Below are 24,553 nucleotides of genomic sequence, written 5' to 3'. Positions count from 1 at the left end.
TATTCACTTGTGCCCCCCTCTTAGAATGAGAGCACAGACTTTCTCTACTTTGTTCACTATTGTATCCCTGGTGTGTAGACCAGTGCCTGGTAAATTAATATGCTGGCCTGGGGAGTCAGAGCCCTGAACATTTTATACTGAGATGACCACACTTCTGAGAAGTTAAGTGGCTCATTCAAGGTCATATATCTTGTCTAGTGGCAGAGTGAGCAGTTGAGTCATATGATCAGAATTTTTGTTTACTTTTAGTATCTTGGGTTTTACTTGGGAAAGCAAATTTTGGTGTGTTTGTGGCTTGAAGCGTTTCAATTCAGTGTTCTCTTTCTACCTACAGCTCTGTAGGGTAATTTGAGATGCCTGTGGCTGTAGGTTGAAGAGAATGACTTCCCTGGAGCAGCACATGCATTGCTTGCTTAGAGTCTCATAGTCTCATGAACTCATAGGTTTAATCAAGTGGTTGTTGAAAGGGAAAGGCACTGAAAGAGTGGTGCTGGGCATTTTTCCTGCCATCTCTAGTTAAGTGTGTTGGAGGGCAGAGTTAATTAGGCAGTTACATAGATGTGTGCGTGCTCACACTCATTTATCCCTGATTTGCTTGGCCAGCCTGCTCTGTGGGGCCATGGCTTCTGATCTAGGCAATTTCAAAGTTTGCTTTCTCTCCTTTGTATCATTTTCTGAGTCCTGCCCTTTTATGCTGATAGTCCCAGGCTTTTTGTAGACTCCAGTAATATTCCTAGAATTCAGCAGGGTGGGCAGTGGCTGGGAGGTGTCTTATGGGGGTAGCAAAGAACTTTAGGGTGATTCCTTGGCAACTGTCAGGTTTCTCAAAGTACTTTGGTTGCAACACCTGAGGCTGTGGAATGAGTAAGGGGTTGGCTGAAAAGGATTAAGAAGAGTTGAGAAGGCTTTCCTGAAACAACCCCTGGAAGCTTTCCTCCACGTGAGGGGACAGGCAGGGAAGCAAATAAGCTTGTATGAAGGCACACACCATCCCCTGACTGACCATAGATACTTCTTACCACATTTCACATACTGACTCCTGCTGCCCACTGTTGTCCATTTCCTGAGATGCAAGCAGGTTCTGGAATGCAGATCTTTAGCTTTATTTTTTTTAATGTTTTATTTATTTTTGAAAGAGAGAGAGAACGTGAGTAGGGGAAGGGCAGAGAGAGAGGAAGACAGAGGATCCAGAGTGGACTCTGTGCTAAGAGCAGACAGCCTGATGTGCGGCTCAAACTCACATTTTGTGAGATCATGACCTGAGCCGAAGTCAGATGCTTAACCAACTGAGCCACCCAGGCACCCCCTAGACCTTTAGCTTTAAATTGCAGTGGCTTGTGAGGAGAGGTGCTGATCCAAATCACTGATTCAGGTACCTAGAGCTTTGCAGCCATTTTTCCCTCGTTTTGGTTGTATGACCTTGGGCTAGTTTTCCAATCTCGTGGAACCCCCCACTTCCTTTCTGTAAAATAGAGATGATTTTCTTCTTTGCAAGCTTGTTTCAAGGACTTCCTGTATTTTATATTAAAATATTGTATACTTCTTAATGTGCCAAGCACAAAAAAATCAGTATTATTGAAAATATTTGTTGCAAGAATGAATACGCAGTGTGTGCTTCTCTATCATCCTTTCCTTTGTGGGGTGAGAAAGATTTGTTGGTAGGAAAAGTAGGAAAAGAGGAAACTGAAAAATAGAGGGAAGCATAAATTTCATCACAATTTCACTTTGCCTTTTCATTGAGTTATATAATGTGCTCATTGCATGGTTTCATCTTACAGACTGCTCAGGGAAGGTGGTCAAAACACTGCCTTTGGGGCAGTGATTGCCAGTGGGGCAATCAGCCAGCCCCACTGAGTTTATGTAAGTCCTAGTAAAGTTCTAAAACAGTTCTTTTATTTTATTTACTTACTCACAAAGTCTTTCATTTTGATACTTATTCTGATAAGGCTATAATGGGTGTGCACAACTGAAAAAAGAAGTGGCTATATAACAGTGAGGAAAACTCACCAATTTTTATATTCTGGTTCTTTGTAGTAGATCATGATTTCTAACAAAAGATGCTTTGAGGAATTTTCTTTTTCAAATACCAAGGCAAGAGCTCTTCCTATTTTCTGTGGAAATATCTTTTAAACTTTTTTTTTTTTTAATTTTTAATGTTTAATTTTGAAAGAGAGAGAGACTGAGCACAAGCAGGAGAGGGGCAGAGAGAGAGGGAGACACAGAATCTGAAGCAGGCTCCAGGCTCTGAGCTGTCAGCACAGAGCCTGATGGGGGGCTTGAACTCACAAACCCAAGAACTGTGAGATCATGACCTGAGCTGAAGTTGGACACTTAACTGACTGAGCCACCTAGGCATCCGCTGTGGAAATACCTTTTAAACTATCAACTATTGTTTTCATTTTGACCAAGTTAAATTTTAGATGGACATGGTATGAGTTTGCATAAGGATACTTTGAAAACTTGAGTTGATGGTGTGCATGCATCATTTCTGGTAAGGGATGCTATCAAACAGACCTCAAAGGGAAATTCTAAGGGTGGGTTTTCTATTTTACCTCTTTTTTTTTTTTTTTAAGAAACAATTGAGGTATTATGAAGAGTGAATGAAATTCATGAACGTGCTTATGAATATTCAGCACAAGCGTATTAAGAGGTGTATGCAGACTTTGAAAACCAGAAGGAAAACAAATATGTTACAGATCACATGAGGAAAGAATTATGCCCTCTAAACTGTATCAGTGCTGAGGACATGGCAGCAGAAGTAGTTGAGGTTCAGAAACTAGGTTATATTTGCATTTAGAAATCATTCTGGGAGACCCGAAGCTGCTTACAGTATGACTTTATACAAATACTGTAAATGTATCTGGGTTCAAGGACTGTATTAGAATCAGCTTCCTGAATGCTGAGAAAAGGTAAGGAACAATTTGGAAACCTTAATTGAAGGTTGGGTTGGTGATGGGCAGATGAGGAGCCCAGAATCGAATTCGAATCCTTGCATCATTTAATCTCTTGCCTTTTTTCCTCCCTCCCTCCCTTCTTCTCTTCTCTTCTCCCTTCTCCCTCCCTCCCTCCCTCCCTCCCTCCCTCTCTCCCTCCCTCCCTCTCTCCCTCCCTCCCTCCCTCTCTACACCTAACATCAGGCTCCAATTCACAACCCTGAGATTAAGCATCACATGCTCCACCAACTGAGCCAGCCAGGCACCCCTAATCTCTTGCTTTTTTATTAAGTTTGAGTGCTTTAGTGTTGCATCAAGTGATATTTCAATATTGAAATTGTGCCATGGGTGAATACTGAAAATTGAGTGTCATGTGAGGTAATGGGGAGAAATGTAGGAGAGCTTCTTGGTGGACATGAGGTTAGTGATCAGAGGAGAAAGAAGGGAACCCACAGAATCCTGTGTTATCTTTTGTTGTGGGTAAATGGTTAGACATTGCAATAAACAAACTTCTCATTAAAATTCACTATTCTGTGTATGATGCAGTTTATCTCTACCCACCCTGTCCTGCACAGATATCTCCCATTGGAGGGAACATCTAGCATGCCCATGGTAGTTTTGAACTTTGGAAGGTTTGACCTTGGAGGACCTGCCCCCTGCTTTGAAAGCCATCTCTCAGATACTGTAGTCAGTTGTACCCATCTCTTCCTGCTGATGCTGTTGCTGCACTCCCAGCGCTCCCAGTTACCATGCTGTCTTCTGGGACTAGGGTTCCTGTCTCACTCAGTGTGTTCTTCGTGAAGTTAGCAGGACCTGTTGCAGAGGGTTGTGATTTATCACCATTTTACAGAGGAAGAGAACGATGTCCAGACTGGCCCAAGATCACCGTCCTAGCATGTGGTGGAGTTGGGCTTCCAGTCTAGGGCTCCTGGTTTTAGTGCCCACTTTGGGTACCATTCTGCAGTATTTAAGTATCTTAATATGTGAAATAAAAGGAACTAATTTAAACATTGATTTCTTTTCTTTAAAAATAATAATAGAAATTTTTATCATAACAATATCAACAATTTAGAAAAGTACAGAAAGGTGAACTCACTATTTTTTGTAACAACAAATATGAAAATAACATGTTTCATGTGCAGTTCTTGCTATGAGAACACTCAAATAGGGAGTATGTGTTTTATGAGTTGTGTTATCTCCTTTGGTCAGTTTTATTTTGTCCAGTGGTGAGTTAAATTACCTTTAGGAGTATATTATTTTAATGTACCTTGACAGTCACGGATTCAAATGTCAGGTCTAGTGTTACCACATTGACTATTACTTAGCTGTTGAATGCAATATACCATGTCTCATAGTGGCTAATAACTTTATATGTTACTTATGGTTTGGTATTTGTTATGCTATTAAACATTCTTTTGTTATTTTAAACTAAAATTGCTTAATCTGGTCAGTTCAGTTTTTCAAGTAAGTAGAAGAAAAGGCAGTTGCAAATGTGTATTAAATGTTAATGATAGCTTGTTTGCAGAATCCCAAATCTCTGTTGTTTCAGATACTTTGATTTGAAGACTTGCCAGTGCCATGTCTTTTACTGTTAATATAAGAATTGATATGCTGATTTTTTTTCCTTTATATTTTCTGGACCCTTTACTCATGGTGCTTTTTTAATTTGCCAATCTCCCTCTTAAAACGTGATTCCTCACACTTACTACTGTGGTCCAGACACTGGCTCATGTGTGTACCATACCATGGGGCTACTCTGCCTCCTTTGAAAGGAGCACTGCCCTTTTTAATGCAGCTTCACCAGGTGTTTTAAAAAGCAGCTGCCCTTTCTTCCCAACTTACTTACTGCCCAGCCAAATCCCTCTCCTGCTTTGAAGGAATTATGCCTAAGCTCTCATGGCAGTATTTCTTTTTTTGCACTCTTTCATGTATATGTTCATCCAAATTGTCTCCACTTCTCAACATGAAGGTGCTTTTTGCTCCTTTGCTAGCTCACCTGACTGGAACTTGCTTGCTATCTGGCCAACACCCCTTCTACCCCAATTCTGTTCTAGAACACATCCAAAAATGACAGAGCAAGCATACAGAACCCAAGTGACTGGGCCTTCTTCAGAGGAGTCAGAATAACACCGCCTTATGTAACGTTCCCTGGGGCTGTTACTTAATTACAAGGACAGGATAGTAATTGATGTTCATAATGATTTCCCTGAGCCATTAAAGAAAGTTACTTTATTTATTTATTTAAAAAAAATTTTTTTAATGTTTACTTATCTTTGAGAGACAGAGCACTAGCAGGGGAGGGGCAGAGCAAGAGGGAGACACAGAATCTGAAGCAGGCTCCAGGCTCGGAGCTGTCAGCACAGAGCCCGATACGGGGCTTGAGCTCACGAACTGTGAGATCATGACCTGAGCCAAAGCCGGATGCTTGACCGACTGAGCCAGCCAGGCGCCCCAAGAAAAGTTACTTTAATGTACTCAAGATTTCAGGGTTTGGAAAGATTTCCATTCAGATTGGGCTCTCAAAGAAAAAAGATGTAAGCATCAGAATGACTCATTTATTGGGGATTGGGCACTAGGTAAAAGTTTTTACATGCTGTTTATTTTGACTATGATTCTTAGTGGAAGTTAAGTCTGTACATTCTCTGCTACTGAGGCATAATTTTCCTTAAAGGGATTGTTGTTCCAGATAAGATAGCTCCAACCTAAGAAAGGTATAATTCTATATTGAGGTCTTTAATTTTAAACTCTTGAGGGAATAGAAATTGCACTGTCTTCTTATTAAATTGCAAGTCTGCACTGATGTTATAACATGTACATATTCCTGTGCTTTCTCTGCCTTCCTGCTCATCCATAGCCTGATCATGGCAGGCTAATAAGGCAGGCTAATAATAAGAGGCAGATACACAGTTACTAAAGTGAGAGATATTAGTTATAAGCATGAGATGTGCAACAGCACAACCCTGCTCACCTCACACCGGTTAGGCTTTGGAGGAGTGTGATGGGAAAAGCAGGTGTTGGTGGGGTCATGTTGCCATTATTCCTGCTCTGTTGTAAGGAGGGTTTTGAAGACTGAGGTGTTTCTTGAAGTGTTCTGAGCTGTCTCTTTCAAGTTAATTATATGGTTCCTTATCTTAAATGGCTCACAGGGTGCTGTCTGGGTAACATGCCTCCCCACTTTGGTTGAATTTTGAAATTTTCACAGACACTTCCTAGAAAAGAGCACTGAGGAGTGGGGCCTGTGGTTTGGGGTTTATGAAACAGAACCAGTGAAACTGGTCTTTGCCTTTGGAGGTGGATGGATGTAGAACCTTAGAGTGGTAAGTGGATTGATTGCCCAGTGCAGGCCTCATGCCATTCACCATGTGGTCATGTGGGTTCATATTTGGCATTTAAAATAAGGAAATCTAAGGGGGAACATATTGGAATTAAAAATTTTTTTTAATCTTTTTTTTTTTTTTAGAGCAGTTTTAGGTTCACAGCAAAATTGAGAGGAAGGTACTGAGATTTCTATGTACATTGCTCCCGCATGTACATAACCACCCCCATTATGATAGCCTGCACCAGAGTGGCACATTTTCTTTTTTTTTTTTTTTTTTTTTTTTTACAGTTGATGAATTGACATGTCAGAGTCCATAGTTTACAGTAAGGTTGCTCTTGGTTTGTTCTGTGGGTTTGGACAAATGTATAATGACTTGTATCCATCATTATGGTGTAGTACAGATTGGGTTCACTGCCCTAAAATCCTCTGTGCTCCGCCTGTGCACCCCTCCTTCCCCTGTTCAGTTTTTAAATTGAACTATGTGTGATGTGAGTAAGACATCTTGGGGAGAGAATTGACACACTGGGGACTTGGCCTCCTTGTGTGTGTCCTCCTTGCTCTCTGGGTGTACTTTCTTGACTATTTAATCAGCTAGTTTGTTAGCTAGGCTTGCCAGCCCTTTGAGCTCCTGAACATTTCAGAACAGAAGTTCTGTGTTTTTATTATAAACATAATTGTCACTTCTTAGAATTTACTTATTTTAAAAAAAATCTTCAAGTTTATTTATTTATTTTGAGAGAGAGAGAGAGAGAGAGAGAGAGAGAATATGCAGGTGGAGGAGGGACAGAGAGAGAGAGAGTGAGAGAGAGAATCCCCAGCAGTCTCCACACTGTCAGCGCAAAGCCGGATGTGGGGCTTGAACTCCCAAACCGTGAGATCATGACCTGAGCTGAAGTCAGATGCTTAACCGACTGAGCCATCCAGGTACCCTGAATTTATAAATCTAACCTTCACACATCAAAACCCCTAGCTAAGATGATGAGTGCATATGTTACTGTCAGTAAATATTGTATAGTCCAAAAAGGATATGAGAACGTGAATTTGGGCTTTTTAATACAAGCTTGGAAAAGTGATTTCCAAACTTCAGAACTCATAAGAATCACTAGAGACTGGCTTTTAAAAAGTCACGATTTCCTGTATCCCACTTATGGAATTCTCATGAATGGAGCCTGAAACTCTACACATCATGGGTGAAAGTTAGTGATTTTTGTAATTGAATTTTACATGCTTAAAAAAAAGACTTAACATCTCTCTTTCCCACAAGAAACTTCTTATACCTAAGATGTTACATCTGCATACCAACAACACACCACTAAAAACATTAAGATCAAATAACAGCTTCCAAGTTGGCTAGGGAATGAGGAGCAGCCCCTTCTGCAGCAAGCACACGCATCACCCCATGATGGAATGTCCCCTTCCCGACTCAGTGGGAGATTGGCATCTTCTTGGTCCAGTGCAGTGTATGAAAACCCCCTTTTAAGGTCCTTGCATGTTTGGAGGGAGGTGATGCAGTTTGTGACACAGCTTCTAGTCCTGGGTGAGTCACTGAGTTCTCCCTCTTTCTTCTGGCCTGGGATTTGGACTATTTGTAGTTCAGATCTTAAGGGGTCCACATCTTGTCCTTTGGTGATCTTCAAGAGCATTAGGACAATCCTTAAAGGCCCCACTACAGCTTCTGTGGTGGGTCTACACTACTAGCCTCACAGCAATGGTCCCCTTAACAGTAGTACCTTTTGCACCTCGTACCATGGCAGAGCAATTTGTGTCACACTGTCCTGTTTCCTAAGTGTTTCTGATACAGAGTACAGTGTTTCTCTGTCACAATGTTAATGTCCCTTCTTGTGGATCTTTTTTTTTTAACACCCCTCTAAATTATAAGCTCCCTGAAGGCGGATCCAGTGTTTTATCTCCCCTGGGAGTGTATAGGGCATGTCTTGAGCACTGGTTAAATATAGTCAGTCTTCAGTTTACTGAGCATTGATAGGTTTTACTATTAAGCAAATAGAAAGCCAGTGTCAGGAAGTTAATCTCTGAAGTTTATGTTTCAGGTTAAACTCAGCAGAAAGGAAAAACATTCTGATCTCCAGTATTTATTGAAAGAAAATTTATGGTGAGATAAAGGAAGGAAAAACAAAAGGCTGTTACCAGTTTTAGAAAGCCATGGATGAGGCACTCTGAATGTGCTTACATATGCCTTCAGATTCCCTAAAGAATTCTTTTGGGATGTTCTTTTGTTGGCTTTTTCTGATTAATCACAGGAGAGAAAAGGCCAGGAATTGAGAGTAAGTTTTCATTATTGGTTACTACATCCCCATGTTTGATTATAATCACTTACAATATTTCTGTGTAGAATAGTAGACTTGGCAGCTCGTATGGAAGTTGGTTTAATAGGGCGTTTGTGGTCCTTTCTGTTTTGAAGTTTACAGCCTGTCTGGGTGTCAATCTTGATCTGATTAACTTAACCCTCTCAAAGCTTCAGTTTCTCTATGAGGTGGGGACGTCGGCACATACATATGTTGGGTTGTATCAGGAGTAAATGAAAATGCATAGGAAGCACTTTGTTCACTACGTGCCCTAAGAGTGGGAGCATCCTGGTGCCTTGTGTCCTGTTCTTACAGTCCTATATGTAGTATTAGAATGCTGTCCAGGTGTCACAAGGGCCATGCTTGCTGGAGTTCAGGCTGTCAGTGTGCTCTCTTGGGTTGTGGAGAAGAGAAAATATTTATTGTTCCTGAATTGTGTTTACTTACCTTTTAAAGTGTCATAAACCTGATAGAATTTTCCTCTCTAATAATCTGTCCACTTTCTCAGGCTGAATGAGTACAAAAGCTTTATGATTCTGTGCAGAAAGATGAGATTTTAGTAGGAAGCTCTGTGAACAGAAAAGGAGCTGCTAAGTTGCAGTGCACATCCTTGTTCAGGTCTGAGGTACTGGTGCCATACAATGACAAGGGTATGTGAGGGATGATTGGTGTCTCAGCAGAAGCATGACCATCCCCTAGGATAGGAGCCCTGAGTAAAGGACTCAGGCTTTCATTTCTTTGATTCAGTCACACTCCAAGTTTCCTCCTGTGACCAGAGTTTGTCTCTCAATAAACATATGTATTCATCAAACGTATTTTAATGGAGTCACCTGGGGTCTAGGTAAAGATTATGCAGCATGAGTTAGTTACCTGTTATTTGGTGATATGCCATCTTTTTCCTCTTGGGATTTAAAAGCTTCCCTTGACTGAATGCTGATCTTCTGCCGCTAGGTTCCTCGTTGTGGGTTAGGGACAGACTTCATTCAGTAGAGGCAGACAGACAGGCTGTCACAGTGCCCTTGCATTTTAAAATCTTGTGGTGTGTATGTATGTGTATTTTTCTTGGAACATGTATCATTAATGTAATGCATATTTGCAGATACAAGGTGGCAATTTTGACTCTCTTAGAATCATGAAGGAGAGTCAGAAATTAGGGCATTTTCCTTAGCTTGGATGTCTGCCAAGAATAGTTTGAATTTTCCTTTTAAAAAAAGAAACATTCGTTTTCCCCATTTACAGACCAAAAATGAATCAAATGCCTTGAAGTTTGCTTTACTGAAGGGGATAGGTCTGGTTAGTGTGAGCCAGTCTGACTTTGTGTGAAATAATATTTATTGCAGTAGCAATTTTAATTCCAAATCTTGCTAACCCTTTGAGGGCATTGAGGGGAAATAATTTAAGCTGTTTCTTTAAAAACAAAAAAACCTCAACTGCAGGAATTTGACAAGTTGGTAGAAATGGTGAGTCCATCCCTCACATTTTATACAATTGTTGTAGAAAGGAAATTCTGCTACCGTTGTGTCTTGGGCAGCAGAATAATAAAACTTACCTTAGAGTTCTTCATCTGTCAGTAAGATAATGAATGACCTGCTTTGTTGGCCCTCATAAAGTTTTTTAGAAGCTACTAAGAAAATAGTTTATTAAATAGTATTTGGGGGCTTTTCTTCATTGGATGTCTCATTAGTGCATTAATGTTTACATGGTGCCTCATAGATAAAGCCAGGGGCCTTTAGTCTCTTCCTCCTGGCATTTTATAACACTGGATGGGACACCGTGTCCAAGAAATGCAGACAATAGGACAAAAGAGTCAAGTTTATAAATGGATGTTAGGTATGTATATTTAATACTGACCAAGTCATATACTGGGGTGTTTTAAGAGTGGATGATACAATGTAAGGGTCCTGTTACTAGTAAGTTCCAAATCTCTCCATGCACAGGCTAGGCATTTTAGTGACAGACACAATTCTGGGTTCAGACTCAGGTGAAGGAAAGTGGTCATATTGGTCATCTTTAGGGAGCAGACTACATGAAGCAGCCTTTAAGAGACGGTATAGAGGTCAGCGTGGAATGCTATAGTAGATGCTATAGCAGCCTCAAACTTCAGTGAAATAATGCTTTTTCTTGTATTCTTGAGTCCCCAGCACAAGGCAGTTGGTTATGATTATGTGTATTTTCTCTTCCTATACCACTGAGGGCCATTTGTTACACTCTCGAGTGATGCCAAGGGAACATGGGTAGGGCTTCTCTGATGGGTGGGGGCATCTGACTTTTGGAGACTTAAGCTTATAGCTGAGCTACCCTAAGCGGGTGACTGTATTCTCTCTTGGTTAATACTGAGTAAATCACAGACAAATTTTTATCCTTTCAAACAACTCTTCCTATGACCTCCTTAGCACACAATTACATGCATATAGATGTTTAGTACATTCAGCCCCAGCTGTAGTTTTTCTCCTGGGACTGTTATGCTCACCATTTTGGTTCTTTTAAGCAAAGATGATCCATCTGAGTAGGTAATTATTTGTTTCAAATTTAGAGGTTGTCTTTTTGTTTGTTTCTTTAAAAAAAATAGAGAAGTATATTACTTTAGCACCCCACTGCCTTTCCTCATATTGGCCATGCCTTTTGAAAATGAGAAATGGGCCTAACTTGACTAGGTAAGGTAGTTGCAAGGTGAATTAAGAGAAAAGGTTAGCATGGGCCTCTGGTGAAAGTGTAGAGAGGAAGACTGTCATGCGAGAGTCCACTATATGCCAGATACGATGGCAAGGGTTTTATGTATTGTATGCACTTTATTTATAACCTGTCTGTTCTAAAAAGAACATTGGGATCCTCCAGTGATCCTAGGAAGCTTGTCAAAGTTAAGCAGCTTTCCCAAGGAAATGTAGTAATGAAGTGGTAGCAGAAAAATGAAAGCCCAATGCTGCCAGAGTCCCAAATTTCATTTCTTTCAGTGTTGTCTTGTTTCTTGAAGAGGAGGGAGACAGAATTCTTGGACCGTTTTCTGATTTCAATTTAAATTTAAAATGGACCTAATTTTGGAAGACCTGGTATGTGTTAATGAAGACTAGTGCCTTTGTGTGGTCCACCTTCTGACACAAATAATTGATTAGTTGTTAGGTCCTGATTCTCTAATCCCTTAGTAGGGGAAACTCAAGTTCTTGGTAAAGCAAATACTAAGTGAATTCATAACTCTAAGCTTTTATGCCACTGTCAGACTGCTAAGTCTTTTTTTTTTTCTTTTTTAAAAAATGTTTATTTGAAAGAGAGAGGTAGAGCACATGAGCAGAGAAAGGACAGAGAAGAGAGAGAGAGAGGGAGAGAGAGAATCCTAAGCAGGCTCAGCGCTGTCAGCACAGAGCCTAGTACAGGGTTGGATCTCACAAATCGTGAGATCACGATCTGAGCCGAAATCAAGAGTTGGACACTTAACCGACTGAGCCACCCAGGCGCCCCTGCACTATAGTTCTTCTTCATGATAAACCTGTGAGTTGAGCATCACTCTTACCCCTTTTATACAGACAGGAGACTGAGGCACTGTTACGTTACAGAGTGGAGGACATGAGGTGTGGACACAGTCTTGATGCTGGAGTCCATACTCTGGATCACTATCCTGTAGCTTTAGGATCTTGCCAGTGCCCAAGACATGAAGGACAACTAAGTTTCCTGTGTGTTAATGCTTAGCACAGAGCTGGGGTTACAAAACTTTTAAAAACGACTGAGGTTAGGGGAACCTGGGTGGCCGAGTCAAACATCTGACTCTTAATTTCAGCTCAGGTCATGATCTTTTGTTTTGTGGGATTGAGCCCCATGATGGGCTCTGTGTGGACAGCCCCAGGGCTACTTGGGATTCTCTCCGTCTCTGTCTGTCCCTCATCCACTAGTGTGCACGCTCTCTCTTTGAAAATAAATAAACATTAAAAAAAAAAAAGACTGAAGTTACAGATCCTATGACACACATAGGCAAAAATTTTAAATAAGTGATTCAGGAATGGACACTATCAAAAGATACTGAATCTTGGACAGACAGGTAGTAAAAGATGGCAGTCAAATCAGAAATATAGGAGCCCATTTAATGTTCATAAATTAGAACTTTCTTGACACACAATTGTATTCCACGCCGAGCATCTCTGAGATGGAGCTTCTATAGATGTTACATGACTTCTTAGATCATTTTGTGTGCCTTATGGTAACATACATATAGGGCAGCATTTTTATTCAGGATTGTGGGTTACGTAGCTTTTAATGCAGAAAGAGTGCCAGACTGTGGAGCAGAACTATGTGAGAATGCTGGGGAAGGTGTCTAATGGGGTACTGACGCAGCAGCTGAGGTAGCGGTTCAGATCTTTTGAGGCTGGGTATGCTGGAAGAGCATGCTGGTGGACTGGTAGCTGGGAAATGGCGGAAAGGGCAGGAGGTGTTGTTTCTTGGATCATGGACCAATGTGGGATAACCCTTCTTGTCTCAGAAGCAGAACTTGAGACTGAACTGCAGGTGTATGTGTTGTGGCAGGTGGTGTCCCCATTTTTGAAGACCAGGAAGGTAGTTCACTTTGGAGGAAGGTGGTGATGTCTGCGGATTGGTGAGAATTGGGTTGAGGTTCTTGGCCTATGGATTTTGTCCTAGTTTCCTGTATGTTGTTATTGTGCACTTACTGCTCATGAACTGCTCTGCCATTGCAGGAATCCATGGTGTCCCAACCACATACTGTTGAGATGTAATTGTAATACAGTGTCATTTTCATGGAGTCGTTTTGTCCTAGATGTAACTTGAGTTCCTGGGTAAGCTTTCCAGACTAAATGGAGAGCTTCCCTCAAGTTTCAAGTTCTAAAGTTCCTAACTGTTCATCATGAGACCACAAGAGAGACAGGCTCTTGGGAAATATGGGGACATTCTTTGTGTTTTACATTTGTTGCAGACCGTTGTTCATAACGCCCTGAAGTAGATCATGCTCAGGATATCTGGGTAGCTCTATGTTACTCGGAGAAAAGGCCGGCAGAGCACTGTAAAGAGTGGATGGAGAAGCACAGGACTGACAGGAATTAAATCCATTCCTGTTCATCTGGGTGAGAGGAGAATGACCTCACATTGGTTTGAAATGCCAGGGATAGAAATAGTGAGTTTTAGGTCCTAAGTCAGGAATTATACTATAGCTGTAAGAAAGCACTCTCTGTTTTTGCATCATCCCTATCTCCCTCTGTTCTGGGTAATTATTTTCCAACGTCTCTACCTTGGGACTGCAGGAAAGCTTCAAAGAAGACTCTCAGTATTACTTTCATAAAATCAAGTAATGGGTCTTGAGAGTATACTGGGGAAAAATGACTTTTCCATTTTTTGACAATAAATACCTAGAGGTTTTTTGGGTCATTTCATTCTTGCAGGATGTTAAGAAAGAAAAAGTGACTATCCTGTTGTATAGAAGAAAATATTAAGTTGCTTAGGTTGAGAGGTAATGATATGTAAATTGAACCCAAGACAGAAAGAAGGAATTGATGCTTTATCGAAACTCAGTTTGTTCTACTACTTGTTTATTAAGTGTGGTTCATTGGTATTACAAACCATATTGTTCTATTGGGGAGCATGGGACTAATTTCATTATCACTTTTGAGAAAAATTACAAAAGAGATGATGCATTGAAACTTCAGCCATTCTGTTGTAATGATCATGCAAAACAGCGGTGCCAATTGTGTTTCTTTTTTTCTGTTTTTCAGGGTCGACATGTTAAAACTGGTCAGCTGGCGGCCATCAAAGTTATGGATGTCACTGAGGTAAGATTGAGGCACAAATCTATCTATCTCTCTATATCTATTTATGTTTTTATTAAAAAATTTCTTAAAGTTTATTTTATTTATTTTTTTTTTTAATTTTTTTTTTCAACGTTTTTAATTTATTTTTGGGACAGAGAGAGACAGAGCATGAACGGGGGAGGGGCAGAGAGAGAGGGAGACACAGAATCGGAAACAGGCTCCAGGCTCCGAGCCATCAGCGCAGAGCCTGACGCGGGGCTCGAACTCACGGACCGCGAGATCGTGACCTGGCTGAAGTTGGATGCTTAACCGACTGCGCCACCCAGGCGCCCCTTAAAGTTTATTTTTGAGAGAGAGAGAGAGCACAAGTGGGGGAGGGACAGAGAGAGAGACACACACACACACACAGAATCCAAAGCAGGCTCCAGGTTCTGTGCTGACAGCTCAGACGTGGGGCTCAAATTCACTAACTGTGAGATCATGACTTGAGCCAAAGTCGGGTACTCAACTGACTGAGCCACCCAGTCGCCCCTTAAAAAAAATTTTTTTTTTAATGTTTACTTATTTTTGAGAGAAAGAGTGAGAGTGGAGGAGGGGCAAAGAGAGAGGGAGACACAGAATCTGAAGCAGGATCCAGGCTCTGAGCTGTCAGCACCAGAGCCCGACACGGCTCGAACTCACGAACTGTGAGATCATGACCTGAGCCTAAGTCAGATACTTAACTGACTGAGCTACCCACGTGCCCTGAGGCACAGATATTTTTAAAGAAATCATTATATAAAAGACAAGATTCTCCTGTCCCTCTAACCCCCATTGTAAGAGTATTGTTCTGTTTGTAGAATCGATCTTGAACAAATTACCCCCCTGTGACATTGTGGGTTTATAAGGTCCAGCAGACTAGTTGGTTTAAATTGTTGCAGATGGTCCCCAAGTAACTAGGAATCAGTAGCATTTTCTTAAAAAAAAGGGGGGGGGGTGATGTCATCCTTGGCAACTTAATGGACCATAATTGGAAACATCTTCTCTAATGGAAAAGAAAGATTTGAGAAGGGATCATGGAGGTCACATGAATAGGGAGATTGAGGGATGTGGGGTAGGGGAAAAGCTTCTCTAGGGTATTAGGCCACATTTGGGCCATTTCTTTTATTTTTAACATGGGGAAAGAAAACAGATCCAGCCAAGTTCCCAGAGGTTTGAAAACAGAAACATCTGCTAGAATGCTGAGCAGATTGTTGGCAAAATTTAGTAGCAAAAAATAGTTCTTGAAATGGTCACATGAGGATTTACTCTGTAGCTTTAGATGGGAAAGAGGAGAGTTTAACTCAGACAAAAAGTAAGTGTATGTGTTCTTGTATGTGTGGATGTATATACATGCATAAGTCTATATTTAATTTTTAAAGATAACCCTAGATTGTAGTGAACTAAATCCATCTTACTTTAAATTATTTTTATCTGAAATTTTACTTTTCATTCTTGTGATTGCTTCTGACTTGCCTAATTGTAAATGAAATTTACCATCATAACATCACAGATTCTAGAGTTAGCCAGCAGCTGTGGGGATTTGGGATATCTTTAAATCAAGCCATATCTCCAAATCTGGGGTTGATCTAGGGAGATAATGGCTAAACTGATCTCAGGTGTGCGATATTGAGTATTGTAAAGAGGTTTCCTCCTCAGCCCTATTCTCTCTTTGGTCTCTAAGAACATGCTTATCTCCACTATAAATATTTGTTAGTAAGAATTAGAAAATATTGTTGTCTGTGGATTACGGGACATTTGAAGACGTAACATTTTATGAGATGGCTGCTCTTTTTCTGCCAAAGAAAATACTGAAGACTTTGTAATGAAAAAGTACCCATGGACTATTCTCTTGCTAGAGTGACCCTATCTTGGTGCACATCTTAGGGGGAAATTGGATGCTTTCCAGTTAAATGTTATTTTTAAGATTATAGAGTGGTGAAAGGAGCAGAAATTCTAACTTAACTGTAATTTAAATACAATAGTCAAGTTATTTATGAAGTGCCCTCTGTGAATGGAATGATGGATGGCACCTTCCTGTCAAGCATCCGTTCCTGCTATTGTGCATGTTGCGGGTGCTGCATTGGGAAATGGGGTAGCCAAAGCCTATACTTTCTGGCGTTTGTTAACATACTTCCTGATTTGTGTACGAGCAGACAAGGTACCATTTTAAATGTAAGCTTTTGGAATTTTACGAAGCACTTTGAAAGACCTCAGGATTGTGTTTCTTTCCTCACTTCAGCCTGTGCTGCTCTGGCTGACAGAGCTTTTTGTCACCAGCCAGGCTGTGCTCCCTTCCTCATCTTCTCTGTAGAGATCCTCTTCCTCTAAGCTCAGCTCTGATTATAACTGCAATATGTGAACACTCTTTTAAAAAAGGTGTAAAATATAGGAAAATACATTTTTTAAATGTTTATTATTTATTTTTGAGAGAGAGTGCGAGTGGGGGAGGGGCAGAGAGAAAGGGAGACATAGAATCCAACATGGGGCTTGAACCCATGAACTGTGAGATCATCACCTGAGCCAAAATTGGACACTTAACTGACTGAGCCACACAGGCGCCCCTATAGGAAAATATTTTTAAAAGTTAAATTCTTATTTACTACCTTACAATAACCACTATTGGTGCTTTGGTTTGTTTTACTCATCTTTTATGAGCATGGCTATGAAATACATATCTATGTGTGTAATAGATGCTTTTGTGTTCTACTTTTGAATTGTATACAAAAGGTACTTCCTTGCCTGTAAAATCAGGCAATGTTGGACAAATGCATTTTCAGGACTCCTTTAAAAATAATTATACAGAACCCATGTATTCAGGTAAAATGAAAACCAGATGGTGAGTCTTCAGAACAAATACAAACCCAATCAGCCATTTACCATATTGGCGTCTCAGTAATGTTTCTTGTGTGTTGTTTTCATACAGTGACCTCTGTGCTATAACTTGGGGCACAGTCAGGGCTCAGAGCAAGTAGTGATTATGGATAGAGGATGTCATGCAGCTGGCACCCTGGAAAACATGCCCTTGCTACTCCTCACATCAAGAACTTCCTAGCTCTTGTAAAGTTTTGGGCATTGGCCTAAGGGGGATCTGGGAGCAGGCTGGCATGAGGGGGAATTTGCAGCTGAATTTTCTGGTTTCAGCTCCAGCAGGAGGGGCTGTTGGAGTGGTCCTTTTGATGAGAGCAGGCTTCTGTATGGTTTCTTTCTTTCTTTTTTTAAGCTTATTTATTTGCTCTGTGTGGGGAGAGGGGGAGGGACAAAGAGAGAGGGAGAGAGAGAATCCCAAGCAGGCTGTGCACTGTCAGTGCAGAGCCCAAGGTGAGACTGAGGAACTGTGAGATCATGACCTGAGCTGAAATCAGGAGTCTGACGCTCAACCCACTGAGCCACCCAGATGCCTCTGTATGATTTCTGACTTCTACTCCATTTCTACTCAGGAGCAGAAAGTGTGAATGCTTATTCTTCAGGAAAACAATAGATTTGTCCTGATTCTTGAGCCTCTTCCTTAGGTGAAATTGAGAGGCAGTTACCAGGGTACTAGTTATTCCTCAGACTCAGAAGGCCAGAAAAGTAGTAGGTGTGGGGAGGTAAATGGTCTAGCTGCTCTTCTCCCCAGCTGTCAGCTGTTGGCATCCCTGAATGAATGTGCTCTAGGCTGGCTGCACTGAGTCCCTGTCACCTCTGTACTTGATTTTGTGATCCTGGACAACTGAGCCAACTGAGAATTCAGATTGCACCCTGAGGTGAAGCAAAGGTACTGTGTAGGAAAGTGAGGGGCCTGGATGGGAGGCGTTTATTTGTAGGAGATGTACAGATCTCTCTGTATTTCTTCTCTTCTCAGACTTTAACAATCTTAAGAATTGACTATCTTTAGGGTTTTGAAGGGCTTTTTTTAAAGAAAGCTTATCATTTCTCAGATTGGTTGTGGGAAGGGTTTAAGAGCAGGTTAAGGATATGTTCAAACTGGAGAAGACCAGGACATGAGATCTATAATGTGGTGTTTTTGTTTTTGAGGTAGTTATAGATTTGAAGAATTTGCAGAAAATTATATAGGGAGTATATAGGGAGGTCCCATGTATCATTCACCCAGTTTTCCCCAGTGGTAACATCTTTATAACTGAAGCCCTTGCACAAAACCAAGCAAGGCAAACAGTTGCTCTCACAACTTAAGGATTTGACCTGGCCTCCAGTGTGTGGTTATAGCAAACAGGCCTGCACCATTACGCAGTGTCTGCCTGCATGGCTTAGAACCAGTGCAGGCCACTGGCAGTTGGCACTGATCCATTCCACAGAGTTTGTTTAGAGTTCCCCAGTTTGACATGCACGTATGTGTTTTCAGGGAAACTTGATTGAATTGGTTGTTTGAATTCTTGATAAACCCCTTCTTTTCAATCCCTGTGTCTTAATTGTTGTTATATGTGAGGGGCTGGTACTTTGTTTCTTGCAGTTTGGGGATATCCCATTATTTTGAGTTAATGCTCTGGAAGATAAAAAGGTGAATTAGCTAGACCAGTAATTCTCAACTTGGGGTTCATAAACTCTTGGAGTAAGATTTATCTCTGAGAAATAAATTTTACGTTTTCATTTTAGTAATTTCCCCCAAACTTTTTACTATGAAAATGTTCATAATTACAGAACTGTTGAAGGAATGAACACTCTCTCCTTTGCTTAGATTCAATAGTTGTTAACATTTTGTATATGTATTACTTGTGTATTGTTGTGGCACCACAATGACCCTTCACTTGTCCATACCTGAGTGTACTTGTCTTAAAATACAGTCTTCCACATAATCCTAATACCACCTAAAAGAATTAAATAATGCTTTCAGAATTTCTCCTGATGTTCAGTCTGTATTCAGATATCCTCAAGTGTGCCAAAAATGTTTTTACAACCATTTTTTCAAATCCTAGTCCTGCCAAGGTTTGCACATTACATTTGGTTATCTTTTAACTCATTTCTTGTCTTCATCCATTCCTCTGTGTCCTCCTGGCCCCTCCCATTCTTTTCCCTCCCAGGTATCTGATGTTCACTCAAGTTTGAAAACCCTTACTTTAACGGAATCTTAGGAAAGAAGCTACCCCCGCATATTTACGAGTGAAGATTTCTAGCTCAGAGACACTGGCACCTCTTGCTCAGGAGTACATTGCTAGTTAGATTACAGAGATTAAAACCCAGATCCTTGATTCTCAATGAGCCTTTGAAAGTAGTCACAGTTTCAAACATTTGGTTCTGAGTAGGCTTGTAGAAAGACCTGATTTGATCTGGACCTTAAAGAATGAATGGATCTTGACCATTTTTCTCCTTTCCAAAGTTTTTTAGCAGATCACCCAGAGCAGACGTTTTTTTTTTTTTTTTTTTTTTTGTCTTAGGATCAAAATGTTTGTGGTTGGTAGTTGTGACTTATTCCTTAGAGGACAGGAAGATGTCGGGCCTGATGCCCATTGGGGGACAGGAAGCCAGCCCGCAGATTTTATTGAGTACCCTCCATATTCTTGCACTGTGTTCTAGGGATGTGAGAATAAAAGGTATGTAAAAACACAGCCTTGCCTGGAATAGCCAGTAAAAACCTAGCCTCTGCCTATCATCAAATTGAAGAGGCAAGAGCCACAGAAACAGCCCAATGCAAAGCAGCATAGCTCATATCTGGTAGGTAGAACAGTGTTTGCGCACCATCTGAGCTAGGTCCATGAAAGAGGAACAGGACAAATTTCTTGCTCTTAAGGAGTTCATGCTCTGACAGTAGGGAGCAAAACAAACTTACTCCAGTGACAAAGCAAGGCCCTGTCAGGCTTGACAATTTTCTCTCTTTTCATTTGGAGGGGAGCACAATGTAATGAATGTGCTGTTCTTGTCTAGACTGAACATAAGAACAAAAGGAAGCAAGGGAGAGATCTCTGTGGACTGTGTGACCTATTGTTCCATCCTGTTGTTCTTCAGAGTCCAGTTAAATGCTGCAGGCCTTACAGCTTGGTACTGGCTTCTTCCATTTCAGGCAACGGGTGGCACTTTCTCCCTGCCCTTCCATGGCTCTGGCCCACTCACCGTAGCATCGCTCACTGAGGGTTGTCAGGAGAAGCCGCCTGTGCATCAGTGAGACCATGGGCAGCTGTCAGTTTTGACAGCAGTTGTGTGTCCTCCTCTACCTCCCTCCCCCACCCCTGCCCCAGTTAGTCTTTCTTTCTTTGCCTTTACTTTTTACCTTTCTTCACAAGCTGCCTTCTGTCTCTTTGCTACTGAGAGAGAAAATGATGTGCCAAGTTTATGGCATGCCAGATTTCTTATCTGGCATTTTCTTACCTTTGATAACTTCTGACTTAATTTAAATGACCTTGATTCTAGATTGCAATTCCTAATTAGGATTGTTTTCCTTACTCAGCTTTTCTATAGATAAAGATCACAAGTTGTATCTCTTTATTATTATTATTATTACTATTGTTATTAATACTGGTACAATTCTGAAGAAAAGCTCTTAAATCGATTAAATTTTGATTTATTTTAACTAAAAAAGCATGACAGTGATTTTGAGAACTAATAGTTCTATCCTTTGTATCCTCAAAGAATACAATAGTATTTCTCAGCTTCATTTTCATTATCACCTCCTGAAGAAGCCTTTGCAGATATTTTTTCCTAATCACCCTTTGTGAAATTTTAAAATGTCTGTACATCTGTTCATGTACTGTATGTATATCTTTATGCTCTATACATAAAAATGACTTAAACTTTTTCTCTTCCACCTCCAAAAATCACATTTCACCTCTGTTGGGGAGGGGAATGATATCACCCAAATTGAGACTACCTGGTATAGAATAAGATAAACATATGACCTTAGACAAATGAGCTAGAGTAAGTATTGTGCTATTTCTAATATTTTCTTTTTTAAAAAAAATTTACCAGATACTAGAACTAAAGTGATAAAGAAGATCTACTAGCTGGGAAAGTATAGAGTGCATGAAGTGCTAACACATTTTTTATTTTGACTTGTGCCAGGCATCGCATTGGGTATGGTAAAGGCACTTGCTTGAATTCACATAGCAGACTTTGAGACCGATATTATCATCCCTCTTTCTAGAAAGAATGAACAAAGGCTTGGACTTGTATCTAAGCTTTTCTGATTGTAAAGCTTGCTTCTCTTTCTTTTCAATCTGTCTGTCCTTCTTTTCCCAAAGTAATGTGGAGGGCACAGGTTGAACTTCTCAACAAATAGGTAACTGTTGAAGTGTTTTAAAAATAACTGCTGATGGTGATACGACAGTGAAATTTTTTAAAGGATTAGTTTTTGTTTTTTGGCAGAGATAGAATGTGTTTCTATTTTGGATTAATTCGTTCTAACTTAAGAATGCAACTGGATTTTACAAAATACCAAAATTCTTTGTTCTTATCTATTTAATAGGTAAATAAGCAAAGGAAGATTAAAACTAGGTCAGCTGTATACCTCAAATGTTTTGTCTTTCATTTTGAAAAGCCTTCATTTTATTTATGGATGACAATAGTTGATACCCAGAAAGGCAGTTGACCTGGTTTCATAGCTTGTTGCCAGAATAGCATCCCAATCTTCTTTTCATTGCCCTGAGATACCTCTAGTTCACATTAGGAGTATAGTATAGTGCCGTTCTGTAGTTGTCTTCTAATGTAGTAGCCAGTAACAAGTTGCCATGCCTTGTGAGTTGTAGGAGCTCAAATCTTTGGTGAATTGTATAGGATGGTCTGTTTCTCGTGGATACTTGGAGAAACTTATAATAGATCTACATTATTGTTTTCATTGTCCAAGAACATTATAGTAATATATTAGAAATAGAGGACTCTTGAAGATATGATCCTATTTTATAGCATTCTCAATTTTTGTAATAAATATTAATAATCATAGGTGTTATACATTAGTCATAAATAAGTTAAGATCTGTTCCTCACACTTAAATTTCATCCCTCTAAGGAAAGAAAATAAGAGTGTTTTAAAATTATTAGTGTTTAGAAAGAGTTCATTTTTGGGTTTTATTTTTAGAATTGCCACTGAACTAATACAAATGATTTATCTTTTTTCTCCTCTTTCCTATGAACATAAATTTGAAGCCTATATATATTTTTCAAGGTGAATTTATAGTTTATGAGCCTCATAGAAAGTCCACCTCTATTATATTTAATAGTCATGTCCTGGCTTTTACCCCAAGACAGTAATAACACCATTTGTTAGAGTAGGGCCTAGAATGAAATTTAATAAAGCTTTTAGTTTCCTCATCTGTAAAATGAAATAATAATTCCTACTTCATAGGCTTTTGTCAGAATTAGAATTCTAGAATAGATGTAAAGTGTCTAGTATATTAATTTTTTACATAGTAAATGAGGGTTTCTTTGTTTTCTTCGCTGGGTTAAAGATACCAAGATAAAATAACTCACTTTTGCTGAAGACTTCTGTTACTCCTGGACTTTGGTTACTATTGTTATTCTCCTTTGATATTCATGACTCTGTTCTTTCTGTATCTTTCACTCCTGAAGGTTTCTGCATCAGGTGGCTTCTTTGTCCCCTCTGGTTATAGGCATCGCTGTCTGGTTCTTGGCGATTGCTTTTGTCGTGCCCTATGAGCAGTTTTCTAGTGCTCTTTTAACGACTGCCTAGGGAATAATTTCCATGCATTCATTTCTTGCTTCTGTTATTCTTTACTAGATTAGAAACTCTTTACAGGAAGCTAACTCTTAGGATTCTCGTAGCCCTTCTAGGCTTATGACAGAGCCCTTCACATGGATGATGCTTAGCTTACTTTGCTGTTTCTAAAGAATGTCCTGGCAGTTTTAAAGATTTTTTTAATGTTTATTCATCTTTGAGAGAGAGACAGAGACAGAACACGAGTGGAGGATGGGTAGGAAGAGAGGGAGACACAGAATCCAAAGTAGGCTCCAGGCTCTGAGCCGTCAGCACAGAGCCTGATAGGGAGCTTGAACCCACCATGAACCACAAGATCATGACCTGAACCAAAGTCAGCCTAAGCCCTGAGTTGGACGCATAACCAACTGAGCCACCCAGGCGCCCCTGTCCTGGCAATTTTAATGGAGAATTTCAGAAAGTGTTATGGACGTTGACATAAAATATATAAAGATTCCCTCTTGTAAATTAGAGGCAGCTCTTAATAGGTGTGTACTAGTATATTTTTATTATATTACTGTACTTTAAAATCCTATGTCTTCTCTCTTGCTTTGTGGGATAGTTTTAAAAAGGAACAGAGAAAAATGTCATTCATTCTTACCAAAAATATGACAAAGTTCTAATCACTTTGGCCAGATGCAGTTTTGGTTTATTTGGGACTGGAAATGGCAAATATCAACCATAGTTTGCAGGGTTTTTTGTTTAATTTTTCTTAAATGCTGTTCATGAAGTTGCACTAATTCATTCATTTAAACCATTCCTGAACACCTGGTCTTTTTAATACCTACTATTCTCAGATCTGGGGTGAAATAGAAAATTAATTATGCTCTAGAAGGAGCTATTCTTGATCTATTGGTTAAACAAAACTTGCTGTGAACGGGATGCTCTTTGTGATTGTTAATGAGCACTCTCCAGGCAGCTTCCATAATTTCTTAGTTTAATTCCATTGCTTAATGAATCAAAAGCATTTTTCTAAGTAAATAGTTGAATAAAAAAGTCACCCAGCAAATTCTGCGTAACCTAAATTGCCAGTTTTAAAATATAGGCCCTGGGAGCACCTGGGTGGCTCAGTTGGTTAAGTGTCCTACTCTTGATTTCTGCTCAGGTCATGATCTTACATGTAGTTTGTGAGATCGAGCCCTGCGTTGGGTTCTGTGCTGACAGCGTGGAGCCTGCTTGGGATTTTCTCTTTCTCCCTCTCTCTGCTCTTCCCCACTCATGCTGTCTCTCAGAATAAACAAACATTAAAAACATAAAATATGGACCCTATTCTTTTAAAAATCTCATCTTCCCTCTCCACCATTTTTTTTTGGCGGGGGCGGGGGGAGGGGCGGCTATAAGTGAAAAATCTTGACATCTCCCTTCCTGTTTCCATTCCCAGCAAATTTATTAAAAAAGGTGTGTTGGAGGTTCTCAAGACCATCATCAGGTTTGATGATTCACTAGGAGTACACAGGACTCAGCATGTAGTTTTACCCTCAGTTGCTATTTATAGTACAATGGAAGGACACAAAGCAAAAATAGCAAAGGAAAAAGGTGCATGGGATGAAGTCCAAAGGGAGCCAGGTACAAACTTCCAGGAGTCCTGTCCTGCTAGAA

The 24,553-nt window shown here is 40.2% G+C and overlaps 1 protein-coding gene across 43 annotated transcripts in view; it reads left to right on the top strand.

Moving 5' to 3' along the window:
- The window catches only part of MAP4K4 (mitogen-activated protein kinase kinase kinase kinase 4), a 188,162-nt gene that overhangs the window by 67,961 nt on the left and 95,648 nt on the right, over nucleotides 1–24,553 (top strand). For all 43 annotated transcript variants that reach the window (XM_042931906.1, XM_042931899.1, XM_042931913.1 and 40 more), the window contains exon 3: nucleotides 14,264–14,320. In XM_042931906.1, coding sequence (XP_042787840.1) covers nucleotides 14,264–14,320 — 57 coding nt within the window. The remainder of the gene's footprint in view (nucleotides 1–14,263; nucleotides 14,321–24,553) is intronic.

This window comes from Panthera leo, chromosome A3 (assembly GCF_018350215.1).
Source record: "Panthera leo isolate Ple1 chromosome A3, P.leo_Ple1_pat1.1, whole genome shotgun sequence".
Classification (NCBI taxonomy): domain Eukaryota; kingdom Metazoa; phylum Chordata; class Mammalia; order Carnivora; family Felidae; genus Panthera; species Panthera leo.
The sequence above is the reverse complement of the archived record's forward strand: the minus strand, read 5'-3'. Positions and strand labels throughout refer to the sequence as shown.